The following is a 12442-nucleotide window of genomic DNA, read 5'->3' on the forward strand; positions in this document are numbered from 1 at the left end:
ACTGTGAACTACAGTTGGCAAAGTTTGAAAGCCAGTTCTTTAAACCAGTTGCCAGGTGGTCAAGACCCAGAATGGAGTGGAATTGGGGTCCTTCAACCCAGCCGCCCTGACAGCCAATCACTTCCTTTCAATGAGTCCCTTGGAAATGAAATGGAGGCAGAGGCCCAGGAGGGGGTGTCTTTCTTGATTTGGCTTTTGCAAAAAAGGAACAGGTTTCTGAGCTTCAGTAAAAGTGACCACACAGGCAAAGTTCAGGCTCCAAGGAAGGAGAGAAGTCAGTTAAGCAAATCGATTTTTAGCAAGCTGCTTCCAGCAGGCTCCATGAAAGAGCTAAGGCAGAAAAATTTTCACGGAAAAAGAAATATAAAAGAGAAAGGGTGTGTGGGAGGAGCCATTTTCCAAGGACATACAGTGAGGACACACAGACCTGACACTACATGCCCCCATCTCCTGCCCCACTGCCACCATCAGGCACGCAGACCTCGTGAGAAGGAAGGCAAGCAGAGCACAGCTAAGGATCTTTGCTGAAGGTGGAAGGGAAAACGCTATCAAGAGAGGTGGCCTCCCCAGATCACCAAGGCGTTCTAAAACACTGCAGAGGCTTGAAAAGTTCAGATCTGAAGCCAGAGCAAGAAACGGATTTTTGACTTGGAAAAAATTAAAGGAAAACAGAAAAACATTCTTCACACCAGAAAAAGAGAAGATAAAGAAGTTTGATCCTTTATTTGGAGAGGAAGAGAAAACTGGTCGTAGCTGAGGAGGAAGAGAAGAGGCAGAGGTAGGTTTCAGCCCAGCCGCATGGGAGGGCTTGTGGGGCAGAGGCTTCCTATAAGGGAGGGAGGCCTGTCTGGAGGCTGGTTTGCATCACAAGCACACTGACACTTTAAACTGTGCTCATCTGGGTTACTGGGGAGGTCTGATGGAGGTTAAGTTGCCCCACTGGATAGGGCGTTTTACACTTTAATGTTAACTCATGAATTACCTCGGGAAATTTGCCTCCTTGGGAGATGGATGAATCTCTAGCTGCAGGTGTTCCTCCAGAGAGAGTGACTCACAGCAGCTAGGTTTGAATTTAAGGTGTTTGAGGTCAGTGCCTAAGTCAGGCAAAAATGAAGACTTGACACCGCTATCCACTGTCTACACCCCTTTCTCAGGTCCTTAATTCACCCTAGGATGAGATTTACAGATGACGCTGGAAATGTTAAGACTCCCTGCCAGGACAGCAAACACACTTCATCCCCTGACTAACTCTGGTTGATTGGCAGTGGCTGGGTGGACTTTTGCAAGGCCCTATCCTGGTTCCACGGAAAAGAATACAGTTATATTGCTCCAGGGCTGGGTCTAAAGTTATAGTGATTGAATGGTGGCCCTGTCAAAGATATGTCTCCCAGAACCTGTGAATGCAAGCTTATTTGGAATAAGGATATTTCCAGATGTAATTAAGTCAAGGACATTGAGAAGAGATAATCACGGATAGACCATAAATCCAGTGCCAAATGTGACTTCAGAAAGACACAAGAGGGAGGGAGACACAAGAGGGAGGAGATATGGGAACGTATGTATGTGTATGGCTGGTTCACTTTGTTATAAAGCAGAAGCTAGCACACCATTGTAAAGCAATTATACTCCAATAAAGATGTTAAAAAAAAAAAAGACACAAGAGGAAACAGAGAAGAGATGGCCACATGAAGACAGAGGCAGAGTTTGGTGTTACGCCGTCACAAGCCAAGAAACTCCCAGAGCCAACAGAAGCTGAGACACAAGGACAGAGTCTTCCCTGGAGCCTTTGGAGGGAGGGCGTGCCTGCCAACACCTGGATCTCAGACTTCTGGCCTCCAAAACTGCGAGAGAATATATTTCTATTGTTTTTAAGCCACTCAATTTGTGCTTCTTTGCTACCGTAGCCCTAAGAAGCTAGAACTGAGAGTCTGCTGGTGGGATATTTGCTGACTCAGTGCATAATTCAATTTTAAAAAGGCTCAAGCCTTTAGCTAAAGAGATAAAACAAGAAGGATGGAATTTCAGGCACTTACTAAGTACAGGGAGGACTGTTCAGGCTTGGGTAATGATCAATTGCTCAGAATACAGTATTTGCTTGTGGCAGAATTAGAGAAACATGATGTTTGAACTACAGTGTGTGGGACTCTGGTGCAATAAAAATTTCTTCATGAATTACCGAAAAAAAATCGTTGTCAAATATCTTTCTCTGGAAGGAAAAGGGGAGAGAGTCACCATTTATTAAATACCTACTATGCCTATATATATATTATAATAATGTATGTTATATTTTTATGTAATATATATTATAAATAATATATGTTATCTTATATTGTTTTATTTCTACTACTGGGTAAAACTGGTATTCCAATTTTATGACTAACTTATGTAAGCTGTCATGGCTAGTAAGTGGGAGAGCAGAGCTGACCTTGATTTTGGCCTCAATTACACCATTTACATTCTTCCCACGTCACATCACCATACTGCCTCCTAGAAGAGAGTTTTATTTCTCTTTTCATACCTTTAAAAAACCCCACAGCTTTATTTGAGGTATAATTGTTATACATGCAGCACATATTTAAAATATGCAGATTGGTAAGGTTTGACATAAGTATCCACCTGTGAAACCATCACCACCATCAAGATTGTGATAGCCATCATCCCCCCAGAGTTGCCTCATGTCCCTTTGTGAGACCTCCCTCTACCCACTCCCTGCCTTGTACTCCTTAGTACAACCGCTGATCTGCTTTCTGTCACTACAGAGATTCATTTGCATTTTCTAGAATTTTCTGTAAATTGAATCATATGTACTCTTTTTTGTCTGACTGCTTTCATTGAGTGTAATTATTTTGAGACTCATCCATGTTGTTGTATGAATCAATAATTCATTCCTTTTTACGGCTGAATAATATTCCAGTGAGTAAATACACCACAGTATATTTATCCATTCACTTGTTGATGGACATTTGGGTTGTTTCAGGCTACTACAAATAAAGCTGCTATGAACATTCATGTGCAAGTCTTTATATGGACATAGGCTTTCATTTCTCTTGGGTAAATACCTAGGAGTAGAATGACTGAATCATATAGATATAGGTGTATGTTTAGGGAGCTGTACGTTTAACTATTAAAGAAACTAACAGTTTATAAAATGGTTGTACGATTTTACATTCCCACCAGCAGTGGGATTGTTCCAAGTACTCCACATTCTCACTAATGTTTGATATGGTCAGTCTTTTTAATTTTACATATTCTAATAAGTATGTATGTAATAGTACCTCAAGGTGGTTTTCATTTGCATTTCCCTAATGACAAAGACTTTTGAGCATCTTTTCATGTGTTTATTTGCCTTCCATGTATCTTCTTTGGTGAAGTATCTGTTCAAATCTTTTTTCCATTTTTTTTTTTTTTTTTTTTGCAGTACGCAGGCCTCTCACTGTCGTGGCCTCTCCCGTTGCGGAGCACAGGCTCCGGACGCGCAGGCTCAGCGGCCATGGCTCTTGGGCCCAGCCGCTCCACGGCATGTGGGATCCTCCCGGACTGGGGCACGAACCCACGTCCCCTGCATCGGCAGGCGGACTCTCAACCACTGCGCCACCAGGGTAACCCCGAGATTTTTTTTTTTAAATGTATATTTTGGATACGAATTCTTTATCAGATATGTGATTTGCCATTTTTTTTCTCCCAGCCTGTGGGTTATCTTTTCATTTTTAAAGATACTGTAGACTCAATCATCTGGGCTGGCTTAAGCCTGGTTCTGTGTAATGCAGCGGGATTGATTGGATGATGACTCAAAAGTCAATGCAACTGTTTATACCTCAGATTTTATGATGATAATTGCAGGAAGGGATAGTCCATGAAGTGTTACTGTGTGTTTGCCTTCCTTAAAAATTTCTGAAAAGGACTAGCCAATTTGGGATCAGCTTCTAAAAACAAGTTGCTAAGGAGTATACTGTACACAAACCGAGAAGGACGTCAAAACCGATAGGATTCAGGAAGAGTCACTGGGAACCCAGAGAAAATTTGATCTGTATGTGGGACCATGCTTTTAGGGAGCTCAGCATGTAAGTGGGGCTTTCAGGTTGAGCCTGTTTTTGTCTAGGAAGGGGACTGGCAGCTGGAAGGGCTAAGGACTGAATGCTATTAGAAAGTCTCTATTAATAAATGCTTTCATTCTGTGGCAGGCTCACTTTACATGCAACTCTGACACCAGCAGAATTGGTCGTCCTGCAGTGACCCGCCTTCCACCTTCACAGCCGGCTCTCACTCGCTGAGTGCCCTCCCCAACCAAGAGTCTGAGCAGCTCAATCACATCGAAGTGATAGGCACTTAAGAAAATGCCTATGCCCTAGGGCAGTATTCAAATCATATACCAGACTTTATTTATCTAGCCTACTGTTAATTGGACAGTTTATCATGCTGTTTAAACATTCTATATTCTTTTTTTTTTTTTTTTTAAGAGGGGGCAAAGTGTCATCTGCTGTAGAAGCAAAAGACAAGACAAAGGCATACAGACCCCAGGGAAATGCCCAGTTTCCACACTACTATGGGAGAGGTCCTCCTGGCCCTAGGTTCTTTGTTCTAGCCACCCCCTATTTCTCTGGTATTGTCAGAAGACAAGATTCAGTTCCCGGGTGCTGGTAGAAGAGAGAGAGAGGTTCCAGAGCTTCCTGTAAGTACTGAGTGAACAATCTGAGCTTAAAATTTTCCCTTTTTTAAATATTTAAAAATAAATCAAACTCCATCCTGTGCTGTACACAGCCCTTTTGACTCCCTGACATTGATTTGAGGAAACAGAAGGGGTGTCAGCGCTGGAAGGACCTCGTCACTTTCTCCCGCCATTTCGGTTTGGCTTCTCCCTTGGGTACTGTGCTGCTGGGCTTGGAGGCTGCAGTGGCCCCAGAGCCCGGCTGAGGAGCTGCAGAGAAGTTCCCTTTGGACATCTGGCCTGGGGGTACTTGAAAGATCCAGCTCAAGAAATCCTGAAGGTCAGCAGGAGGGGCATCTGGGGTAGCTCCCTGCCTCCCACTGGTGCCTGGCATCCGTGAACCAAATGAGATGTGATAGGGGACTCTGCGGGTATCCGGGGAGATTCCCACATGCTGGCATCCAGCCCACTCTGTGACGTCATACACATTTCCATCCATCAGCGCAAAGTAGGCGATCTTGAGGCCCAACGTGCCCCAAAGCCTCCTTCCTCAGCAGGATGCAGCCTGTTACACTCAGCACGGTATCTGGTACTCTCAGGTTCCTGGTCCATTTCAAACTCCTATGCTCTCCCTGGCAACGGCTGCACATCATAGTATTCATTGCTTCTTTGAGGTCATCCTGCAGCTTGGACAGAAACTCATTCACTGACCGGCTCAGCTCATTCTCTGCCATTCGCCTCATCTCCTATTCCTTCCGTCTTTCAGGGTTGCTGACAATGTCCCAAGCTGCCCGCAGAACCTTGACGGCCTCCTCAGCCCGGGGATGATTATTTTTGTCAGGATGAACCATCACTGCCGGCTGCCTATAGGCCTTCTTCAGTTCAACATCTGATGCTGTGGCTTCAACCCGCAACACATGAAAAGGGTTTAGCTCATCCTCAGGAAGCCCAGCCATGGTCCACAGTCGAGCCACTTCCTCTTCAGGCTGGCAGTAGCGACCACTAGCTACAGGTGTATTCTCCTGCCTATTGGTCCTCTGCTTGACCGAAGGCAACTCCAGCCAACCCCACTGACCTATTCTTACCAGCTGCTGTCACGGCCTGCTATCTCTCAGTAGAATCAGGCTCCACTGCCAGGTGGGAGAAGCCAGCCAAGAGAAGAGGCTTTACCCCTCCAGCCTAACTGGTCACTCGGTCCTACCAGAAACCACCAGCCCAACTGTAGACAGCCCAACAAAAGGGCCAAAGCACCCAGTTGCCTAAGAAAATGGGTGAATAGCGCTGCCCCATAGGAAAACCCTTGGCTCAGAAACTGGAACATCACCTGGGCCCCAACCTCCAGCCGCCCTGCCCAGACTCCCACCCAGACCCAAAATAGGTCCAGATCACTGCCTTTCAGCTGCCTGCATGCATAGATGAGATGGCCACAAGTTCCCACGTACTCCCCACTAATACCAGCAGTTCTATCGGCCACCAGAAGCCTGCCTGTCCAAGCTGACACAGTTCCTCTGCCCCCCACAATTCCAGTCCTCTGCGCTTATCTGTCCGACTCCATTTCCAACCCAGCTGATGTCGACCAGGGGATCTGGGATCGCTGTGTCCACCCTCCCGAGTATCCTCCTTGGCTGGAACGCGGTGCCGTTGTCTCCGGGCAGCAGATTTCTTTCCACTGGGCACACGTGAAAAATCACTGGGAAACTTAAGAGGTTCCTCTTCCAACTCTTCGTCTTCCCCCAAAGCTGGAGAGGTACAACGCTGGCAAAAGTTGCTAGAAGAGCTATCTCCTCCCTCAGAATAAGGCCCTTCGGGGGTTCCAGGGGTTCCCTGGCAGTTACAAGCAGGTGGAATGGAAAGAAAAGAAGGGTTCCCATCTTCCTGGTACCCAGCCTCATTCTCTCTTGAGAGTTCCTGGTCCACTCCTGACTCTTCTGAAGATACCTCACTCTGATCAGGGTCCTCTCCATCCCTAGGGGGTCCTGGACCCCTGGGAGGGCCATGGCTTGGATCTGACCAGTGGGCTGGATTTGGGAGCTGTGTGTACTTAGGACTAGAGTGTGCTGTGAGGCAGCGGGTACCATTAGGGGCAGGCCCAGCCGAGTCCCTGAGTCCTGAGAATGCAAGTATTTCAGGGTCCACAGAGGGTCCTAAAGTCCTGAGGGAGACACCACCACCGTGGTGGGCTCCACACAACCCTCCTTCTCCGGGGTGCTTCTGGGCCATGACCCCAGGGCTTCCTGAGGATTTTAGGTCACAGCTATCATGGTAAGCTCTGATGCCGAAGAGCAGGGGCGGTTACAAGAGCAGCTCCCCCGGCTCCGCCTCCCGTTCACTCTCTCTAAACATTCTATATTCTTAATGACTGTTAGCTGCTAAAACACTCTAGTATTAGTACTTCTCTTCTGGTGCACATATGTACTTACTTCTGTTAGGTATGTATCAGGAGTGAGCCTGCTGGGTCATAGGACAAGGATGTGTTTAGATACTATGAAATAGTTTTCCAAATGGTTATACTAATTTACACTCTTACCATCAATGAACAGGAGAGTCCTGATTGTTTCCCATCCTCGTTAATGTTTGCTCTCGTTGGTCTTTAAATTTTAGGCAGTCTGACGAGTATGGAGTAGTATTGAACTGTGGTAAATAGCATTAGTATCAAATAATAGTATAGTATCAAATTCAATAGTATTTAATTTGAATTTCTGCTATCCATATATTTCAATATATCCCATCCAACTTTCTCTCTTGAGAGTGTCACCTTGATACTTCTCCAATAGGGTGGTGGAGCGGCCTATGCTGCCTCCTTTTGGACTTTTGTGGTCCTTCATGTGACTTCTGAGGCTGGATCACGAAAATCAATGCACTTCCGTCCTTCTCTCTTGGATGCAAACTCTTGGAATTTCTACTGTATATTTTTGTTTTTAGTGATTTCTAGCTTAATTCTGCAAAGGTCAGAAAACACTTTTTGTATGATTTCAAGCATTAAAAATTTGTTGATATATGTATGGCCCAGCGCATGATCTTTTTGGTAAAAATTCCAAGTACACGTGATAAGAATCTATATCCTGCAGTTGCTGGGTACATGTTCTATAAATGCCAATTAGGTTAATTTTGTTTATTGTTTTGTTTACATATCTTATATTCTTGATGATTTTTTTTTTGCCTCATTTTATCAGTTGCTGAGGTTATGCTTTTAAAAATGTACATTTGGGCTTCCCTGGTGGCGCAGTGGTTGAGAGTCCGCCTGCCGATGCAGGGGACGCGGGTTCGTGCCCCGGTCCGGGAAGATTCCACATGCCGTGGAGCGGCTGGGCCCGTGAGCCATGGCCGCTGAGCCTGCACATCCGGAGCCTGTGCTCCGCAACGGGAGAGGCCACAACAGGGAGAGGCCCGCGTACCGCAAAAAAAAAAAAAAAAAAATGTACATTTGACTAAGATTGTGAATTCTAATTTTTTCTTCAGTTCTGTCAATTTTTTTGCTTTACGTACTTTGAGGCTACTTTATCAGATCGTAGAAATTTAAAATGAATATATCTATTATATGGTGAATTGAACCTTAAGTTATTAGGAAACATCCTTCTTTGTCCTCAGTAGTGCTTACCCTAAAGTTTTCTTTGTCTTATATCAATAAATCACTTCACTAGCTTGCTTTCCTTTAGTGTTTGAGATTATGGCGGCTGATACTTTCCAAAGTTGACCACGATGGATCCCATCCCATGTGCTCTCTTTACTCTGTGACCTTGATACTCCTTCAGTGGAATGGTGGAGACTATGTTGCCTCCTTTTGAACCTTTGTGGTCCTTCATGTGACTTCTGAGGCTGGATCACGAAAATCAATGCACTTCTGTCCTGTTTTCTTGGAATTTAGCTCCCAGGCTCTGAGAAAGCCCACACTGGCCCACACGGAGAGATCATATGGAAGGACCATGTTAGGTGTTCAGGCCAATTGCCTAGCTGAGGTCCTGACGCGAAGTGCCAGATATATGAGGATACCTCTATGACACTGGTCCCCAGCTGCTGAGTCACCCCCAGTCTCCAAGTCTTTCCAGCTGAGGCCCCAGACATCTTGAAGCAAACAAGCCACAGTACTGTGCCTTGTCCAGGTTCCAGACTGTGAACATAATACAATGGTTGTTTTATGCCACTAAGTTTTGAAGTTATGAGTAATAGTAACCAGAACAGTGTAGTATAAGTTTTCTATCCTTTGTTAACCTTTGTACGTCTTTATTTTTAAGGTGTATCTCTTGTAAAAAGTGTGTAGGCTTGTAAAAAAAATTGTCTGACAATTTTTTTCTTTTAATTGCAATATTAAGTCTATTTATGCTTAATGTAATTACTTATATATTGGGGTTTAAATCTTCCAACCTTCTATTTTCTTATTATTTGTTATTCTTTTTCTATATTATTTTTTTCTCTCCTCTCTTGACTTCTTTTGGATTGATTATATATTGTATTATTGCATCCTCCCCTCATTAGCTGGTTGGCTGTACATTCTAAATAACTTTTAACAATTATACTAGAAATTACAAATGCATCCTGAACTTCCCTCTCAAATGTAAAGTTTCAGATAATCTCTCAAGATAGCTGTCATTAAACTGAGAGTGAAACATGTAGACAAGAAAGCAAAGAAATAAATTAGGATTGAAGATGATATCTATGGGAAAGAACTATGGGTGTGATTCCTGGCACATGGAGTTGTCTGGTCTCTGTAGATCAGAAACCAATTAAGTTTTTGAAGAGATCACATTTTCCAAGAAACCATGAGACTTAAAAAGCCTTTAAAAAAAAAAAAAAGGCCTTTGGGTGGTATAAACCTTAAAACAGCCCTTGGACCCCCAAGTTTCCATAAGCAGGACAAGTCTGTAAAAGCTATACAGCCTTCAAGGAAGACACCCTCTCCAACCTCGCTTCAGATGTGGCTGTGGAGAATAACAGACAAGGAAAAAGCCTCAGGGGATGAAGCTGGAAGCCCCAGAGAACAGCAGAGAAAGGAATTCCACCCCAAGGGCCACATCAAAGTCACAGCTAGGAGGTCTCCCCACTTCTGGGGCAAAGACACTCAACAGCCTCATTAATTATATGGGCCGATGGCTGCTGTAACTCCCACTCCTCCTTTGATCCTATGGGAGATTTGTTTTTGTTTGTTTCTTTGCAGTCATCCTGGTCAGACCAAGAGGAGCTGCATTCAGCCCTGTGAGGGAGGAGGCATACCCTCCAGAGAACCTAGCCTTTGAACTTTGCAGAAGTTGGTAAATGGGATTTGGGGCTGTCTCCCTGGGGAGGCAATAAGCGTGCTCTATGAGTGGGATTAAAGGAAACACGAATATTAACTGCCTAAAGGGGTTACTGGGGCTGCGACTGCTGTGTGTTAACAAACCCACTTCTTTTCCCTGGGCTCAGGGTCCTCATTTCCCGTCCTCTCTTACAAGAAAGCATGGCCTTGCTGAGGTCCAGCCAATGGAATACGAGCGGAAGCAAAATGGCCGTTTTCAGGCCTGGCCCATAAAATCCTCCCGAGAGATTTTTCGTGCACTTCCCCAGTTTGTCTTGGTGCTGACGAACACAGTGACTTTAGAAGTCGGGCCTTAAAATGGAGGATCTATAAGATAGAAGGAGCCTCAGTTCCTGAATCACTGCTCGGGTACCTGTTCTGAAATGTATTTGAGTGAGAAAGAAATGTCCATTTGCTGTTACAGCTGGCGTTACCCTAACTACTACACGAAGCCATCGCCTACCCTGACTGACCGCACACTACCTCTGCCTTGTCTGGGAGTGTAGAGAGGGAAGGGCTACATTTTAAATCTCTCAATCCGGGGCTTCCCTGGTGGCGCAGTGGTTGAGAGTCCACCTGCCAATGCAGGGGACACGGGTTCGTGCCCCGGTCCGGGAAGATCCCACATGCCGCGGAGCGGCTGGGCCCGTGAGCCATGGCCGCTGAGCCTGCGCGTCCGGAGCCTGTGCTCTGCAATGGGAGAGGCCGCGACAGTGAGAGGCCCGCGTACCAAAAGGAAAAGAAAAAAAAAAAAAAAAAAGGTTTAAATCTCTCAATCCTCACAGTTTTTCTAAGTAGAACATAAGGCTCAATTTTAAAGTAAAAGTCCGCAAGCTCCATTTGGACAAAGTGCCTTGGCCCCTGGGTGATGAGCAGCCTTTGCTCCCATTTCACTCCAAAGGGGAAGCCTGTTTGTGTCCTGAGAAACAGGAGCCAGCAAGACCCCAGGAGACATGAGGAAAAGGAAAGTCAAGCAGAATCAGAGCTACTCTGATGTAACCTTACGTTGAGATATTCTGAGTCTTTGCTTCCCTTTTTCTAGGTAAGGAGGCATAGACTCAAGAATTAAAGTGGTTCTTCACATAAATTTGATGACAGAGCTAAGATTAGAAGTCAGATCCCCTACTATTATTTATGGCAGAAGAAAAAGGATAGGCACATACACTACTGCTTTCGCAGGCAATTAAGCATTTCTTTGATGCCTTACGATTTTTCTTAAAATTTTACACAAATTTTTCATTCTACGTCATCATATATCCTCAATGATTTTATGTAAAAGAAACTTTAAAATTACTTGTCACAGAATAAAAAAGACCCTCCAGGAAGATGCATGTGGTCATCTACCCCTGGGCACACTGCCACTTACCCCCAGGCATGCACAAATCCCAGTTTGAAAGACACAGCTTGATCACAGATACAAAATTATCTTAGTACTACGATCTGATGTCTTAGGGTCCTCTTCCTGTCCTGATGCGTTCTCTTATCTATGATCTATGGTCTACCCTTCCCTGCTGGTCCAGTGGTTAAGACTCCGTGCATGGGTTCGATCCCTGGTTGGGGAACTAAGGACCCACATGCCACAAACAAACAAAAAACAGAAAAAATAAAGCAACTATGATCTGTGGTCTACCATCCCCATTTCCAGCCTCAGTTCTAGGAACTCAAGCACTATCGTCCAGGGAGAACTGCCAGACTCCTACTCATCCTTTGAGGTTCAAGTCCAGCATCACCTCCTCCAGGAAGCCTCCTATGCAATTCCAAGCCCAGGTGCTCCTTTCCCTGCCCACCCCCACTCACCCTCACCCCACCACTAGACCCTAGGCATGCTAATCCTAGCACTTACCATGCCATGTTGCAGTGTGTTTGTGTGCATGTTTGCTTCCTCCAGAAAGTATGACACATAAAAAGTACTCAACAATGTTTGCTGAATGAGTGAATTTAAGGTGGTGGCTGCAGGCTCCCTGGGGCCCACTTGTCATCATGCTCCCTAGCCCACTCCCACCATGGTTGGAGGGGTGCAGAACTCAGCAAGTGCACACTTACTGGCTGGGGGAGGGGCTCCGGAGATACCGAGCCTGCACGGCTCTCATATTGGCTTCGTCCTCTTCACTTGGGACTACCTGCTCCTCTTCCGGGTCCCCACTTGTTGCCATGACAGCCTGTCAGCCCCTGTAGGTTTGGCACGAAAAGGGCAGTTAGAAAACCTGATTCTGGAGGTTTTGTTGGGGGAAAGGGTGTGTCAGTGATGTCACCTCAGTGGAACTAGGAATGGGAAAGTCACCACATGATAATAGCCTGGTGGGGAGATCACCCATGAGGAAAACCCAGTCAGACTTGATCCAGCTACTGTTATCAGGACACCAAGATGCACACCCCGGCCGTGTAAACAGCCCACCTTGGAGTCGCAAGATTTAAGAAGTGACAACTTGGCTCCTTCCACAGATGCCAGCAAGAAAGCAGTGAGGCGAACCAGAAATTTGCCTCTCTCTCTCCCTCTCTCTCTCTCATACACACACACACACACACAC

General features: G+C 45.5%; 1 protein-coding gene and 1 pseudogene across 1 annotated transcript in view; both read right to left on the reverse strand.

Moving 5' to 3' along the window:
- The window catches only part of STYXL2 (serine/threonine/tyrosine interacting like 2), a 33667-nt gene extending 21591 nt beyond the window's left edge, over nucleotides 1-12076 (reverse strand). Inside the window, exon 1 of the mRNA XM_027086467.1 lies at nucleotides 11958-12076. Within this exon, the coding sequence (XP_026942268.1) occupies nucleotides 11958-12067 (110 nt within the window). The 5' untranslated portion in view covers nucleotides 12068-12076. The remainder of the gene's footprint in view (nucleotides 1-11957) is intronic.
- LOC113609299 (dnaJ homolog subfamily C member 14 pseudogene) lies at nucleotides 4803-6919 on the reverse strand (annotated as a pseudogene).
- Nucleotides 12077-12442: the final 366 nt, after the last annotated feature.

This window comes from Aethalodelphis obliquidens, unplaced genomic scaffold, assembly GCF_003676395.1.
Source record: "Aethalodelphis obliquidens isolate GAN/ISIS:26980383/991018 unplaced genomic scaffold, ASM367639v1 scaffold55, whole genome shotgun sequence".
NCBI classification, from domain to species: domain Eukaryota; kingdom Metazoa; phylum Chordata; class Mammalia; order Artiodactyla; family Delphinidae; genus Aethalodelphis; species Aethalodelphis obliquidens.